Consider the following 17,318-nt stretch of genomic DNA (forward strand, 5'->3'; position numbering starts at 1 on the left):
GCGTAATAGTAATCTTGTGTTTGGTTGAATGGAATAGAGGTGCAATAGCATAGTGGAAAAAACTAAAATGACTAGAATACCCTTAGCATAAATTTATTTTGGTAAATGATTATTGTTATTATTATTTAAATTTTAATAAGATTATTATTATCAATAATAAATATTTTAATCATATTTAAACATAATTATTATTAAACATATTTTAATTAAAATATATAATTTAATAAAATTCTTAATAATTACCAGAAATTTGTTTTGGTAAATTATTATTGTTATTGTTATTTAAATTTTGATAAGATTATTAATATGAATAATAAATAATTTAATCATATTTAAACATAATTATTATTAAATATATTATACTTAAAATATATAATTTAATAAAATTCTTAATAATTAATATTCTTATATGAATTTACTCAAATCATAATATATTATATGATACTATAAAAGATAATTTGAAATAATTAATATTAAATATATTTTAATTAAAATATATGATTTAATAAAATTTAAAATAATTATAACTAATAAAATTTAATAAGTAAGAATTGAACTCTAAAAAATAAAAAAACATAACCATATCGAATTATCATCAAGAACTCGATTGAATTTACAACAATTCTGAATTAAACGGAAGTACTGCCTCAATATCTCACTTTCAACTAAAAATATAAAGCAAGCATTCAATAGAAGAAATTCAAGCCGATACAATATCTCTTTCACCTTGCTCTCAACTCCAATTGGCCTTCCATGAAACCGATTCTTCACTTCAAACAAAATAGCTCACCAATCTAGCAGGAAAACGAATACTGTCCAAAGTTGCCATTGAAAATAACCTCCAACTTCATGTGTCCATTCCACAAGTTAAGGGAAAAAGCAATCTCTGCCAATTCTGGATTTATATGATGCATTGATAAATCAGGAAATAGAAGGCCATGAGGTAAGGTTGCTAAAAAATCACAATGAATCAAAAGTAATTTACCTCTCTAGGAAGGCTAAATTGCCAAGAGCACATGTTTCCTCTAAAGCACCAAAAACCAGAAGACATATTTGTTGACAAGTTGCAGTACTGCCTCAAGATCTTAGTTCAACTACAATATAAAGCAAGCATTCAGCAGAAGAAATCAAAAGCTTACTTGTTCCTCATTTTCAGCAGAAGGGAATCTCTACTTACTCTGCCTATGTCATGAGCACCAATGCCAGAAACTAAACAATGAAGCTGAATGATGTCCATCACTGATCCTATGAATTAAAACAATCAATGCAATCAGCTAAATTCAGAAAAACAATTCAGAAAAACAATTACATGACAATGAAACATGAAACATGAAATAGTATAAGAACAATTTTATTACCATAATCCAAGTTTTGGTTAGTTCCCATTGCAACGGTAACATAGACACAGAAACATGCTCAATCATAATGACAGATACAAACACAATAACATCAGTCGAGGAAGATTACCACCATTTGATTGATACGCATGAACCCCGCAATAGTACATTCAATGACATAGAGTTGCAACCAGTAGCTAAGGTTAAATCCAGACGCACCATTGGCAGTTTCTAATGAAACTCTGAGTCGGTTTTGTACACCTCTTCTTAGACTGCCTACGACTCTTTCCCATTTGACTATCTCTAGATTTCAGAAGGATGACTTACAAAGATCATCTATGTGACTGTGTCTGTTATACAGGGCTACATAAGAACTAATTGTGAATTACCAGCAAGAACAAGGAAACAAGATGAAGTTTATAATTCAAGAGTGAAAATAATTCAACAAAAAAGTGAAAATAATCCAATTTATCTGTCCGCATCTATCCTTCCTACAATTCACCTTTTAACAATTATAGACCTAGTAAGAAACCTATAACAATCACAAAAGGCACCAGCACTACTAAACAAACCCACACCAAAATAAAAGGATAAGCATTTACAAGTATTCTGAACAAGATCCAAGTTAGTAAGCAACTTTCCCATGTTTAGTTGTTACATGGCATGTTGAACATCTGCTATTCTGCAAAACTCCAAAAACAAAGAGTACTTCAAAAGCAGATGAATTAAAACAAAAGCAAAGAAATAAGGAAGGAAATCGGATGAAGGAACAGAAGAGAAACAAGGGGATGGGGGGAGGGCAAATCAGGAAGGTGATGCTCAATCAGTAGCTAATCTGGGCAAAGAGGGGGGAATAGAAATCGGTGGTTTTCACCGATTAAGAAGGTAATGGATTAGATGCGTATTACCAATACATCAAACCAAACGACGTGTTAGAGAGGTATTAGGTGGGGCCCACCGATTAGGGGTGTATTGGCTAAGCCAATACACCAAACCAAACAAGCTGTTAGTGGTTTTGTCAAGTCACAGGTTTGATTCCTCTCCCACTCCCATTTATATTTTTCTTATCTCATTTTGTTTTAAGCTTTTTATATTTTTATTAATATTTTTAATGTATTAGTTGATTTGGTTAAATGGTTAAATAATAATTTTATCCTTAAGACCGAAGTTCAATTCCTTTCTTCTAAACACATTTGTAATTTTTATTTCATGTTGTTTAAAAAAAATTATTTTTTAAAAAATATAATAATTATTTTGTAATTTTTGTTTCAAGCTTTTTTTATTTTTTAATTAATAAATATATTATTTTAAAAAAGTATTTTTAATTCATATTTTTAATTAAAAACTCTTTTATTCATAAAATCAAATAATTATTAAAAACATGATTATTTTTAGTAAATATAATTTTATATGTATAATATTTAATTTTCAATCCATATCATGAGTTTAGTAAATTTTAGTATTATATATTTTTGTATGTGCATTTAAAATATTTAAAATATAAACATAATGCTATTTGAACTAATTAATTGAAATATTTCACATATAAAAATATTTGAAATATCATACTCACAATGTAGATGAAAAAACAATGATATTTGAAATATTTTACATATAAAAATAATAATTATATTTGAAATAATTATTTCATTTTATAATATTAGAAATCACTATACGTACAAAATAAGTGAAGAAAATAAATATTTGACATATAAATATTATACATAAAGAAAAATATATCAAAAAAATTAGTTGATGTTTATATTATATGTGAAGGAGTTATTAATATCAAATATTTTTAACATAATGATATATGTCAAATATATATTTTTATTATATAATTAAATATTTATTATTTGATTTTATCAATAAAAGAGTTATTAATTAAAAATAAAAAAAATTGAAAACAATATATTGATTAATTAAAAATAATAAAAAAGCTTGAAATAAGATGAAATAAAAATTACAATTGTGTATAAAAGAGGGGAATTGAACTTAGGTTTCAAGAGTGAAATCATTATTATTTAACCAAAATATAAATGTGAGTGAGAGAAGAATCGAACTTGAGACTTAAAGACAAAACCACTAATATTTAATTATTTAACTAAACAAACTAATTATATTAAAAGTCAGAAAATATAACTTAAAGGAAAAACGTGCCCAACTGGACGCGTTTTCCACACTCTTCAAAAACGACCTATTTCTTTAAATTTTTTAAAATTGAACTATTTAGCCCATAAACTTTTATTTTTTTACATATATGGCTAATTTAGCCAATAATATAAAATAATTATTAATAATTGATAAAGGTATATAAATAATAATTTTAATTTAATTTTTTTGTATAATAGAATTTTTTTAATTATACAATTCAATTGAAATTAAAATTTTCATATTAACATAAAACAATAATTAAATATTTTAAGATTTATTATTATTTAATTAGTATTATAGTTATATATCGATTACAATTAAGACTTATCAGTTTAATACTAGATATTTTAATTATAATTATAATCATTAATTAATTTAAATAAATAAGATTTTCATATGTATTGCACATTGTACAAACCTAATAAAAAAAATGTGAGTATATTTTATAAGAGATGTGTCAATCTCTTACCTATTTGTAAAATTTAAAGAGAGTGCACTAAATAATTTCCTAAAATGTAACCCAAATTTTAGCATAAAATCATAAAATTTAATAACTATTTAAATAGTAAATATATCTAATTGTATAAATTTAAAAATTCTTTTGAAGAGAGATAATATTTTTTTGAAGATGAAGAGATAAATTTTAATCTTTTATCCAAATAGAGTTATTATAGATATAAGAAAATGTATTCCTAAAAATGCCTTTAAAAATAACGAACCTACTCTCATATATCTCTTCACTGATATTCCCCGCCGCCAGATAAACCTCTCACCACCACTGTGTCCCAAACAAGCCTCGCCTTTCTCTTCTGACGCAAACCCTCTATTGCCTTCTAGTTTCCGACACACCAGGAAACCGAATAAGGTAATTTTCCGAACCCTAAACATGAGCCATGAGATTTTGTGTTATACGCTTTCGGCCTCTGTATCACTCTGTCATATTTTTAATTTATTTTCTGTTTTTGATCGTCCTGCTTGGTACTTTATCTCATACTCTCTATGTTTACTTTGTTGAGAAGGAAATTTTTTTTTCTAAAAGCTATCAGCTTAGAGTAAATAACCGGCCGTTATTGCCGCTATTTAGGTCTTTAGCGCTGGCTCACGGCGCTGCTACTGCAAAATAGAGTCCACGACACCGCTATTTGAAACTCTGTAAAATAAAAATACAGCATCTCTCTACACTTGCTTCTGTTGGATGTATTGTTTCTTAAAATCATTATGGTTTAGTGTTTCTTTTTTAATTTCTTCTCTTGTTTTTGCTGATTGTAAGTTTGTCTAATAACGAGTTTGCATCTTATTAGGTGCATTCAGGGATTCTGTCTTAAAAATGTTTTTCTTTTTAACTTATATTACATGCACAGGCAGACATATTAGTTCAATTTCTAAGGTACTGTTTATGATATATGACCAGCTCATGGGCTTTTGTTTTTGTTCTCCTTTCTAGTTTATTCTGAGTTTGAATAGAATTCATTGCATTTGTTGCATATGTGTTTATATTATTGTTAAAATTAAGAGAACTATGTTATACACGTATAATATTTGTAGAATAACCAACTCACCATAGAACTTTTCCGAACTCTTTATATGCTTATAAATTAAGGTATTGGGAATCAAGTTCGTGCAAATGGCGGGGAAATCTAATAAGGGAAGGAGTCGGAGAGGGTCACACAATTCAACCACTTGTTCAGAGCAAGCTGTCTCTTCTGATGCTCCCTTGAAGGACAATGTAACTGCTTCCAAGCCTCCTAACGTTGACTCTAATGGAGTTCCAAACATGGTTGAATCATCTGGTTCCAAGTCAGAGTTGACAGAGTCTGAAGCTTTGAATTCATCAAGCCAACCAAAGCAAGGTGAATTTTATGCATGATTGCTATATTATTACTTTTATTGTGATTTCCTTTCATTAGCATATTCAGATCACCTCTCAAATCTTATAATGATTTCTTTTTTATTTTCAATTGCATAGTGGTATAAAGAAAGAGTTCCATTGTTTTCCTCCATATGGAAATGATAATCTATGATTTCAATCATTCATCTGTGTATACACCTTCTGTTGTCTAATAAACATGTTTCCTTAAACAATGTGAGACAGATGAATATTCATTCAATATCTTCGAATGTTTTAGGCCAGCTTAGGTTCACTTTCTGCTTTTTCTGTTGCTTATATGAAATCTTAATTTAAATCTGTTTTATGTTTCTATCGCATGCTTCTTAGATTGCTATTGGACTCACTTTTTTCTTTTCTTCTGTATTGATTCAGGTGACCTTCACCTTTACCCAGTGCCTGTTAAAACACAGAGTGGGGAACGGCTTGAACTGCAGGTGAACCAACATGATTTTGAAACTATGTCTTCTCTCTCTCTATATGCATAGATATGGTTCGCTGATGTGTGTTTGGGTGTATGTACATAAGCATCTATATGTGGATGGATTTTCATTGGTTACAATTAAAAATTGAATTCTCTTTTCGCATGGATACCTTATCATTGATGCGGTTCAAATGATGAATTGACTGTATGTATTTGCAGTTGAATCCTGGAGATTCTGTCATGGACATACGACAATTTCTTCTTGATGCCCCCGAGACCTGTTACTTCACATGCTATGATTTACTGCTGCACATTAAGGATGGTTCAACTCATCATTTAGAAGATTATAATGAAATTTCTGAAGTAGCTGATATTACTCTCGGTGGTTGCTCCTTGGAGATGGTTGCTGGTATAATTGCTTTGTTTTCTGTTTTATGGTTTTAAGGTCTCTATATGGGCTCTAACCTAAAACTTTTGGCAGCATTATATGATGATAGATCTATCAGAGCTCATGTTCACCGCACAAGAGATCTGCTTTCCCTTTCTACACTTCATGCCTCACTCTCGACTTCACTTGCATTGCAGTATGAGAATGCCCAAAGTAAAGCTCCCAATTCAGGAGGTTTGAAATTGGACCTTAAGTCACTGTCATTATCATTTACCATTTTATAAACTCTGTGATTTTCACTTTCAGTTTTATGTTGTGCAGATGCTGCAAAAACTGATGTTCCAGAGCTTGATGGCCTGGGCTTTATGGAGGATGTTACTGGATCATTAGGTAAATTGCTGTGTACACCTTCGAAGGAGATTAAATGTGTTGAGAGTATTGTTTTTTCATCCTTCAACCCTCCACCTAGCTATCGAAGGTAAAATGCTGAATTTATATTCTTTATGTTGAATGATATTTTTGTTGTTGATGGTGATTGAGTTTTGGCATTTATCTTGAACGAGTATTAACAAGACATTTGAACTTTGTTGGGGACAGGCTTGTAGGGGATTTGATCTATTTGGATATAGAAACTTTAGAGGGTAATAAATACTGTGTTACGGGAACCACAAAGATGTTTTATGTCAATTCAAGCACGGGGAATGTTCTTGACCCCAAACCAAGCAAAGCTGGTTATGAAGCAACAACTCTTGTTGGACTCCTGCAGAAAATTAGCTCTAAGTTCAGAAAAGGTAACATATATGCAAAACGTTCTTTTAAGTAGTGTTAGAGGTTGAAAATTTCTGGTCCATTTACTGTTATGCACTAATTATTTCCTTTTGTGTACCTGTAATGAAGCTTTCCATGAAATTATGGAGCGGAAGGCCACTGCACATCCTTTTGAAAATGTTCAATCTCTGCTTCCACCAAATTCATGGCTGGAATTATATCCAGTTCCTGGTAATTTTGACTTCTAAAGTTACTTCAGTGTTCAGCTTTGAAAACGGAAAAAGTAGATTGAGCTCTCTAACGTGGAGGGTAATTCTTCTATTGTCTATTTTCTTACACTATTTCCAGTAGGGAGGAAAATTGAGGGAAGGGAAAAAGTAGAGGAAAGAGTAAAAAGAAAGAATGGAAGTTATTTTTTCTTCTTTATGTATGGTATGGAGGATAAAAATAGAGGAAAAGAGAAAGAGATAGAAATAAGATAGGGTTTAAAGTTGCAAATAGAATTGTTAATTTATATCCCAGATTTAGAAGGATTAAAAATTGAGGGAAAGGATAGGTGTAAATCCACCTTGGGGAGTTCTATCCTATCAAATGAAGGACAGAGTGAAAAGAAAGTAACTTTTCCTTCTACTCTATTTCCTCTCCATCCTTCTTTCTTTGCTCCTATCTGATATAGTGTATTTTTTTTTCTTTTTCGGTATGCTTGCTAGAAATTTTTGCCGCAAGACTATATTTTATTTTCATTTAAAAAAAACAAATTTAAGTATGTTGCATTGCAAAAGCAGTATTGTTGTACTGCAAAAGCTGATTCTGTTGCTTGTGTTGTTTCCAGATCACAAACGTGATGCAGCCAGAGCAGAGGATGCATTGACTCCTTCATATGGGAGTGAGTTGATTGGCATGCAAAGAGATTGGAATGAGGAACTGCAATCTTGTCGAGAATTTCCACATACAACCCCTCAAGAAAGGTGCATAATTCATTCCTAAATGTTTGTGACTTTTAATTGTCCTAATGCTTTTTTGGAGAACCTAATTCATTCTGTAGATTTATAGTGCTTATTATCTACCAGCTAACTAGTAATAAAACATCTAATTATTTTTCATGACAAAGTATGTCTAGCTGGATATACGTAATCATTAGAATGCTGATTGTTCATTTTGATAGCATTGTATTATGTTTGAATAACAGTTTTATATGCTTGTGCAATTTAATTAATAGGTACTGTATATTTAAATTTCAATAGCATGCATATCAGACACAAAATAAAATATTTTGTGTCATATTGAAAAGAAACTAAGTGTTTTTAATCTGATTGACATGAATGTTGTAATCTTGACATAATAAGCCCCAAAATGTGCAGTTAAAGTGTGTGATTGAATGGGAAATTAAGAAATTTAATCGAACACTTTGTTATAATCTTTTTGTTAAGATTACAGACTATGAAAGGAACTACTTTGTAGTTTTAGAATGAATTACTGTCTTATTTTTCATTTAACCTTGTAATGGACATGCTTGCCACTTATTCACAGGCGTTAAGCTGTTATGAATGATTTTGGAGTTTCTGCTTATCATGTGTACAAATTTGTTGCAGGATCCTGCGGGATAGGGCTCTCTATAAAGTGACTTCGGACTTTGTTGATGCAGCAATTAGTGGTGCTGTTGGAGTCATCAACAGATGTATACCCCCCATAAATCCAACTGATCCTGAGTGCTTTCACATGTTAGTGATCCTTAAATGAACTCTGCATTTGATTGAGAATTTTGTTGCGAACAGTGTTATCTTGCACATTGCCTTTGGAAACATCAGTCATGATTTCTCTGAGGACTTATGCTGTCCCATTTCCCCTCTTCATTTTGTGATATTGTATAGAAGTCCTTAGTATTAGGCATCTCTTAGCAATTTGTCAATTCATTTATTTTGTTCTCTGTGCTTTGTGTAATAAATTCATTTGTTACACTATAGCATCACCCCCAAATTGCTTTTTATACTTGTTATTCTACTTTACAATTGAGATAAATTTTGTACTGTCGTTTTTTTCTCAGGTATGTTCATAACAACATATTCTTCAGTTTTGCTGTTGATTCGGATATGGAACAACTGTCAAAGAAACGTGCAGTAGAGACTAATTCAAGTACTGAGAGCGGAAATGAAGCTGCTTCATCTGAGATGTTGCCTGGAAGTAGAATGGATTCAAATGAGGAAAGATGTGGTAGATCTAGCATAGGGGAAAGTGACAGTATAACGGAATTGGCTCAAGGGTCTGTTGAGACACCATTGGCTGAGAGTGAGCAGGCTACATATGCTTCTGCAAATAATGATTTGAAAGGAACAAAGGCATATCAGGAAGCTGATGTCCCTGGGCTTCATAATCTTGCTATGGCCATAATTGATTACAGAGGTCATAGAGTGGTGGCGCAGGTGAAGCTATATATCTTTTCTATTTTAGGAGTTGTTAGATGTGGAATTTGTGTTCCTTCTGCCTAATTTTTTTTTATTTCTTTTTTTATTTGCTCTAGAATTATGTAATAATTGATACTTCTCTTTTTGTAGAGTGTCTTACCTGGCATTCTCCAAGGAGATAAATCAGATTCTCTCCTTTATGGATCTGTTGACAATGGCAAAAAGATTTGCTGGAATGAAGATTTTCATTCAAAGGTGAGAAATATGAAATTTAACGTCCTAAAATAATTGTCTGGTATCTGTGGCATGTTTGTTGAGTAATCATCTCTTTCAACATTTATATTTCATGTTATTAAGTTTCAGCTAAATTGATACTCTTTACATAGAACAAATGTTTTTGTGGAGAGTGCTGACTTCTATGTTTCTTTAGGTGCTTGAAGCTGCCAAACGCCTTCATTTGAAGGAGCACACAGTACTTGATGCATCTGGGAATGTTTTCAAATTGGCTGCTCCGGTGGAATGCAAGGGCATTGTTGGTAGTGATGACAGGTGACTTTTTCTTGTGGTTTGCAAGTTAATGAGCTGCATCGATATGGACTGCAATATTTTGTCCTTGACATCTTTTGATACCCACCATTAGCCTTACATTCATGTTTTGTGACTTACGGTTAAAGACTTTACGTTCACAAATCATGGATTTTCTTGGGATGGCAACCCTCCCCCCATGGGTTCCCACCTGATCTAATCAGGTGGTTTTTTTAAATCAGGCTTGGTCGGGTTGATATTATTTTTAAATCAGCCAGGTTCTGGTTTAGGGAGAACTGTGCTCTACCCCAAGATAATTACAAAAATGCCCTTAAATATAGCATATTACTTGGGTGTAAAAGTTTAACTTTCCCTTCTAGACACATATTTTTCTTGCCAACCTACCTCTGCTACTGCCTCCCCATCTTTATTTCCTTGAACCCGCAAGTTTCTTTTCTTTTTTACTATTTCTTTTGATTGATCAGTGGTAGTGCTTGATTTGCAGTCTGCCATTCCCCCTTCCTTCGGTTGAGGTGTCTTCTATTTTTTACATTTCTGATTATCTGACTCTTCCCTTTTCTTAAGAGCTGCAATATCCTCACACTTGAACTCCATCCCAGATTAACTCACTGTCTTCTAGCTATCAGTTTATTTTCTTTAAGTTCCTTGTCATAAGAATTGTACCTACTTTGCAGCTCATATAGCTAGGTGAGATTAGTTAATATTCTTCCTTGTGATGAATGTTTCTTCCATGAGAGAAGAGATGTATCTATTTTTTCATTGTATGTGCTAATCAGAGCTAGACCCTTTGCATGTTATAATTTATGCTTAACCACATTTTATCATTAGCTTTCTTTTCTTTTCTTTTTCCCCCTAATTCCATTTCTTTTATTAGGCATTATCTTCTGGATTTGATGAGAGCGACTCCTCGTGATGCAAACTTTATTGGACCTGGATCCCGATTTTGTATACTGAGACCAGAACTAATTACTGCATTTGTCCAGGTAGAACATTCATACATTAATGTCAATTTGCAATTTGTTTGAAGTGCTCTTACCTGATGTTGACCTGCTTAACTGGAGAAGGCTCAAGCTCCTGAAAGCTCAAAATCCGTGCCTAAATCTGAGGGAGAAGTTAATGTGGCAACTGGTTCTTCAAAATCTGAGGGAGAGGTTAATGTGGCAACTGATTCTTCAAAGGCTGCTGTTGTTGAAACTCCAGTAGAGACTGAGTCTCATGAAGCTGCAACTTCTGGTGATAACCAGGCAAGGCTCTCTTCATGATAACAAATATCTAAGCTGTTGCTTTTGACTTCCTATATACACTGTTCAGGTTTACATAGAACACTTAATCTTTTTCTTTTTTGTTGCCAAATGCGGTGAATGGTGATAATTCCCCCCAACTTTGAAAATAAGTCTCAAGTGGACAGTTGGTTTGTCAAAGCTTTAAATATTTTCTGCTAAGTTATGTGGATAATGGAATTCTTATTCAAGTCTTCGATAAGGTGGAACTTCCGAATTGTATGAATTTTGTATCTATTTTTTTAAATGGGGATTAAGGCATTGTGTGTGCATGGTAACATGCGCACGTAAGATATGAGTTTGTTGGCATTGAATGCTATATTTAATTACACTTAGTTCTATTATCTTATAATTGTTTGTGGTTAAATGTATTTTGCTCATGCTCCTTATGACCACAGGGTATAACCAATGAAGATAAAAACAAGGCTGATACGGAATGTGCTTCTGCATCTGTTAAAAGTTGTGAAACGAATGAGGAGATATTATTTAACCCCAATGTTTTCACTGAATTTAAATTGGCTGGGAGTCAAGAAGTGAGTCTCCTTTATCTGCAATTTTCCTTACTTTATAATGCTGCTAAACTGTGGATTTTCTTAGCTTTTTCCATTGTGTACACCAGGAGATTGTGGAAGACGAAGAAAATGTGAAGAAAGCTAGTTCTTATCTTGTAGATGTTGTACTTCCTAAGTTTATACAAGACCTTTGCACGCTGGAAGTTTCACCCATGGATGGTCAGACACTAACAGAAGCACTTCATGCACATGGGATTAATATTCGATACATTGGAAATGTGAGCTTTATGTATTTTGTGGGTTTGTTCATTAGTCTTGCTATTTCGGTAATAGAATGTTGAAGCTGTTGGTGAATGGTATAATTTTACAGGTTGCCAATGGAACCAAACATCTACCTCATCTATGGGATCTTTGTTCTAATGAGATTGTTGTCCGGTCAGCAAAGCACATCTTGAAGGTGATGTCATTTTTTTCCTGCTTGACATCTATTCTTGTTTTGTAATGCTTTCTATGTTTTGGAAATTTTGTTGTGAAATTTTTATATGGAAATTGTAATTGCTGGTTATGCAGGATGTTCTGAGAGATACAGAAGATCACGATCTGGGTCCTGCAATCTCACATTTTTTGAGCTGTTTCTTTGGAAGTTGCCAATCTGTTGCTGCAAAATTGACTTCTAGCTCACAGTCCAAAAACCATAAGAAAGTATGTTCTATTAGATGAGTTTTTCATCCCAAGTAACTAGACTATAAGCAATCTCAGGGCTCTGCAGTATTCGGTGTTTTGATGTGTCAATGATCCAAATCATTATAAGCTTAAGATTCTGTTTTTTAAGAGGAACTGCATTAGGTGATGGTAATCTAGCCTGAACTGCCTGAGGTCAGTATTTATGTCCAAATATTTGCAGGAGCAAGCAAGTCATCATTCATCAGGCAAGACGTCAAAGGGACATGCTAGATGGAAGGGTAAAACATCTGCGAGGAAGAATATTTCCTCTTATATGAATGTCAGCTCCGAAAGTTTATGGTCTGAAATTCAGAAATTTGCAAAGCTGAAATATCAGGTATTGAGTTGTATTTTGTTTTTGAGTATGGATGTTTTATAAAGTAGTTAGATTATCTGTTGTCAAGGTGTACTAGTATTATGAATAAATGCTCACCATCATATCTGTGTTTATTGAATCTGTGGAAACAGGATAATCCGAGTTTATTTAATCTATGAATATACTTCGCATTGAGTATATTAATTTATGCTATATGTTTGATTTCTGATTTTTCTTTATGTAGTTTGAGTTACCAGAGGATGCAAGATTACGGGTGAAGAAAATTTCTGTCTTACGCAATATGTGTCAAAAGGTTTGAGTTCTTACAATATGCTATTTCTTACATCTTTCGTTGTTATTTGTTTGATGAATTGCCAGAGGATGCATCATGTAAGGAACAAACTGCATAATTTTGTTAGGGTGGTTTCCATCTTTATGTGTTTTGTGGATTGTACTTGACTACATGTGCTTGTGTGTTTAAAGTTTGGATGAATTTCTAGCTTAGATTACCTAGACACCTTGATTATGTTATATGTGCTATGTAATTTGCACTGCTTCCATCTTCTAGTTTTGAAACTTCTGGTCAAGCACATGCTTACATGAATGGGGTTCTCTATACAGGTTGGTATAACTATTGCTGCTCGCAAGTATGATTTTAACACCGCAATGCCCTTCCATACATCAGATATCTTGAATCTCCAACCTGTAGTGAAGCATTCAGTTCCCGTATGTTCAGAAGCCAAAGATCTTGTAGAGATGGGAAAGGTCCAACTAGTTGAAGTAAGCATTGTATTCCCTTTTTCGGTCACCAAACACTATGAAATATCTTTAATGTCATGCAGTGTTGTTAAGGCGCGCGCCTAGGCACTAAGGTGCACTGAAAATCACCATTACACATTTTAACATTCTCAGGCGAAGTGATTTTACTAGGCGCTCGCCTTAATTCACTTTTACTGCGCTTTGAGCTCTAAGCTAGGCGGCAAAAAAGCTAGCTTGAGCGAAGCGGTGAGCTAATTTTAATTTTTTTTTTTAACTCAAATACCCACTTAATAGAGTGAAGTGGTGGAGAGGCAACTTTTAATTTTAATTTTTCAACTCAAAGAACCATTCAATAGAAATATATTTTAAGAGAGAAAACCCAAATACTCATTGAAGCTGACTATAAACTTTTAAGTTTCTTTTTTCTTTTTTCTTTTCTAAAAAAAACTGAAATATTATTAATTCCTAATCTGACTTTTAACTTTGCTTTCTTTTCTTTCATTTTTTATTTAAAAACATGTTATTATTTCTCTTTATTTTATTATTTGTAAACTTGCTATTCCTCAACTTTATTAGTTAAAATCAGAAACAGACCCTATCAAGCTAAAGGTAAACATTTTTTTTTATTCTCTATCTATTCTATTATTTCTTATTCTTTTAATTCTTTCTCTTTTATTTTATTTTTCTATTGCAATTTATTCAGTAATTTTGGTAATATAAATTTGGAGCAAAGATTGATATATTTCTTTTTTTTAACCATTATTGTAATGGTGAAGACCTGAAAGCAATGTAATTTTTTTGATTTTTTTACTGACCAACCATAATGTAATGTAATATATATTTATATGTCTATGCATGAGCCTTATTTTACTCGGGTGAGCGCTTGTTTTGCGCCTTGGGCTATGTTAGTCTAGAAAAATTGAGGGTCAATTTTTCTGCAATTGCAAATAGGTTTATGGTAGAATTGGATTGGTAATTATGTTGAATGTGTATTTATGACGATTTAATAAACTGTTTGGTTCCTATCTTTCTCCTAGGGCATGCTTACTGAAGCGTACACAATGTTTTCAGAGGCTTTTTCAATACTTCAACAGGTAAGTTGGGTCATTCCTCTTAATATGAATTCATAAAAATAAGCTTTTTCATGATTTATTCAATTGATTTCAGGTCACTGGACCAATGCACCGGGAGGTTGCCAATTGTTGTCGGTAGTTATCACAACTCAAAACATTTTATTGATTTTTGTTTTAGTCATCTTTTTTGTCTTTTATATTTTTAATTATGCGAAACAAGAAATATATTATGTCCTCTTTGTATCATCTTAATGGTACTTCGGTTGTACATTTTGCTTTTATGTAATTGAACCAACCTTTGTTTGTGTTAAATACATGGTCATTATTATATCTTTCTTCCAGAAATTAGCCAATTTTTTAAAAACATGGGTTGAGTGTTCAATGTTTTGATGTCCAATCTTGTCTAAATAGTTTTGCTTCCAAATTTTCAGGTACCTTGCTATGGTTCTGTATCATGCAGGAGATATGGCTGGGGCGATAATGCAACAGCACAAAGAACTAATTATAAATGAACGTTGCTTGGGTTTGGACCACCCTGATACTGCTCATAGGCATGGTTCATTTCTCTATGTTCTCTCAGGCACACATAATGGGTTCATTTGGTGTCATGCAATCTGATTTATCCTAATTTCTATTGCTGTGATAGTACTACTTTGAGTTTTGAACTTTGTTTCAGATATTTGTACCCTTTTTTGCCCTTTTCATGGGTCTAAATCAATTTAATTTGCTGCTGCAGTTATGGCAATATGGCCCTTTTCTACCATGGCCTGAACCAGACAGAGCTAGCACTACGACACATGTCCAGGGCACTGCTTTTGCTAAGCCTATCTTCTGGCCCAGATCATCCTGATGTTGCTGCAACTTTCATAAATGTTGCTATGATGTATCAAGATATTGGGAAGATGAATACAGCACTTCGTTATCTGCAAGAGGCCTTGAAAAAGAATGAAAGGTTGCTTGGTGAGGAACATATTCAAACAGCTGTATGCTATCATGCGCTTGCAATTGCGTTCAATTGTATGGGTGCCTTCAAACTTTCGCACCAGGCATGTGTTGGAAGAATAATTCAGTTTTTCTTAGAAATAAGTTTAAACAAGATTGATTTAACTCTGACTATTGCTTTTGGTGTACACAGCATGAAAAGAAAACATATGACATTCTCGTAAAACAGCTTGGTGAGGAGGACACGAGAACAAGAGACTCCCAGAACTGGATGAAGACGTTTAAGATGCGTGAACTTCAGGCAAGTGAATGGTCTAATATAGAGGAAAATAGTTATTTGAAGGGTAATGTTTAGTCTGGTTTTCATATTTGTTCTTGGTTCCTGAGGTTGCTAATTTGCGTTGCAGTTGAATGCTCAAAAGCAAAAAGGTCAAGCTTTAAATGCTGCTTCTGCTCAAAAGGCAATTGATATCTTAAAGGTATTTTAATCACCCTAGTCTTTCTTCCTCCCTTCTTTTCGCATTGTCAGTTGACTAGTCAACTGCTATTAGAACTTACGTATGATCTAGGTGCCATTTTCAGTAAATGAGGAGGCAGATCTGAGAGACAAATGATGTTATTTCTTGATATGGTTAGCCACTGTTTATATGATTCATAAATTGGCATCGCAGGCTCATCCAGATTTGATGCAAGCATTCCAAGCTGCTGCTGCAGCTGGAGGATCTGGGAGTTCTAGTGCATCTTTCAACAAGTCTCTTAATGCAGCAATGATTGGTGAGACTCTACCTCGTGGACGAGGATTTGATGAAAGAGCAGCTCGAGCGGCGGCAGAAGTAAGGAAGAAGGCTGCTGCAAGGGGTCTTGTGACTCGCTCACATGGAATACCAGTTCAAGCTGTGCCCCCATTAACTCAGCTTCTTAACATGATCAACATGGGGGCGACTCCAGAGGCAGGAGATGGTGGAGAAGCTTCTGGGGAGAAGAGGGAAGAAGCAAATGGGCATCATAATCCAAATGGTGCAGTTGATTCCAAAAAAGATGAGTCAACAACATCCAAGGAAGGAGAAGCAGCACCTGTTGGATTAGGCAAAGGCTTGGCTTCATTGGATGCTAAAAAACAGAAAACAAAACTCAAAGCCACATCTTGAGTGGATGTCTACTACTGTGAAACTTGATCAAGTTTCAGGACTGCTTGTTATTTTTTAACAATTTTCATTCATGGTAAGTGATGAATTGGTACTCAATTGCAAGTCCAGGGAGTAGCATTGCCGGCAAGAACTCAAAATTACATATAATACCTTTTTTGTTTTTGCTTGTCCAATAATCTGGCATGGCAGGCTCAGCTTGTTGCTAAGCGCTGGGCAGCTTCTGAGGGGAATAGGAATTTAGCATTGTCAATGAGTTGTTTTCCTTTTGGGCGTATAATTTTAGAATTATGTACTGATCTTATGTTTTTTAAGTGCTTGGTATTTTTGGGTCTCATTTGCTCATAGTAGCATTTTCCATTGTATTTTGTTCTAGAAGGCTTATACAGACAATTCACTTATAAATTAAAATAAAATGTGGAATTTTGTTTAGTTTTCAAAGTAAAAACTAATATTATTAATTAGTGAGTTTAAATCATATCCCTATCATATTTTCATGTAAAATTTATACATATCACTGATTAATATATTTGGTAGGCCTCATTCTATTGAAACTATCATTCCGATGGATACTGTCGACCAATTCATTCCATGTTTCAGAAGTTTAGTTGAAAAAAATCTTTAATAAGCACTAACAAATCCTAATTAGCAAATTAAGATTAAA

At 33.1% G+C, this 17,318-nt stretch overlaps 1 protein-coding gene and 1 long non-coding RNA gene across 4 annotated transcripts; one reads left to right on the forward strand and one right to left on the reverse strand.

Moving 5' to 3' along the window:
• Window positions 1–566: 566 nt before the first annotated feature.
• On the reverse strand, window positions 567–2,046 carry LOC107900726 (uncharacterized). Its single transcript, XR_001685016.2, has 2 exons — window positions 986–2,046; window positions 567–895 (listed from the first exon to the last, which is right to left on the reverse strand). It is a non-coding gene; the product is annotated as an uncharacterized lncRNA (long non-coding RNA).
• Window positions 2,047–4,184: 2,138 nt separating this feature from the next.
• Window positions 4,185–17,086, forward strand: LOC107900724 (clustered mitochondria protein). Of its 3 annotated transcripts, none has more exons than XM_016826421.2 (30): window positions 4,185–4,356; window positions 5,092–5,341; window positions 5,752–5,813; window positions 6,020–6,209; window positions 6,282–6,422; window positions 6,510–6,666; window positions 6,786–6,979; window positions 7,086–7,187; window positions 7,789–7,924; window positions 8,549–8,677; window positions 9,001–9,376; window positions 9,509–9,613; window positions 9,789–9,907; window positions 10,779–10,887; window positions 10,969–11,148; window positions 11,583–11,717; window positions 11,804–11,974; window positions 12,067–12,153; window positions 12,267–12,398; window positions 12,601–12,756; window positions 12,980–13,048; window positions 13,357–13,524; window positions 14,071–14,103; window positions 14,532–14,588; window positions 14,662–14,702; window positions 14,999–15,118; window positions 15,304–15,613; window positions 15,703–15,810; window positions 15,917–15,988; window positions 16,181–17,086. In XM_016826421.2, the coding sequence occupies exons 2-30, from the start codon at window positions 5,116–5,118 to the stop codon at window positions 16,655–16,657; spliced, it is 4,362 nt and encodes a 1,453-aa protein (XP_016681910.2). In that variant the 5' UTR covers window positions 4,185–4,356; window positions 5,092–5,115; the 3' UTR covers window positions 16,658–17,086. The 3 variants fall into 3 exon arrangements, with proteins under 3 accessions (XP_016681910.2, XP_016681911.2, XP_016681912.2); XM_016826422.2 differs by having other exon boundaries at window positions 13,357–13,515; XM_016826423.2 differs by lacking the exon at window positions 14,071–14,103 and having other exon boundaries at window positions 13,357–13,515.
• The last annotated feature ends 232 nt before the right edge of the window (window positions 17,087–17,318 follow it).

This window comes from Gossypium hirsutum, chromosome D08 (genome assembly GCF_007990345.1).
Source record: "Gossypium hirsutum isolate 1008001.06 chromosome D08, Gossypium_hirsutum_v2.1, whole genome shotgun sequence".
In the NCBI taxonomy this organism is placed as follows: domain Eukaryota; kingdom Viridiplantae; phylum Streptophyta; class Magnoliopsida; order Malvales; family Malvaceae; genus Gossypium; species Gossypium hirsutum.

Bases quoted from the DNA above. Each gene is read 5' to 3' on its own strand.
- LOC107900724 (XM_016826421.2), top strand. From the start codon at position 5,116: ATGGCGGGGAAATCTAATAAGGGAAGGAGTCGGAGAGGGTCACACAAT. The intron at 8,678-9,000 runs GTTAGTGATCCT...TTTTTTTCTCAG, and splicing joins GATCCTGAGTGCTTTCACAT to GTATGTTCATAACAACATAT. The intron at 15,811-15,916 runs GCAAGTGAATGG...TTTGCGTTGCAG, and splicing joins TTAAGATGCGTGAACTTCAG to TTGAATGCTCAAAAGCAAAA.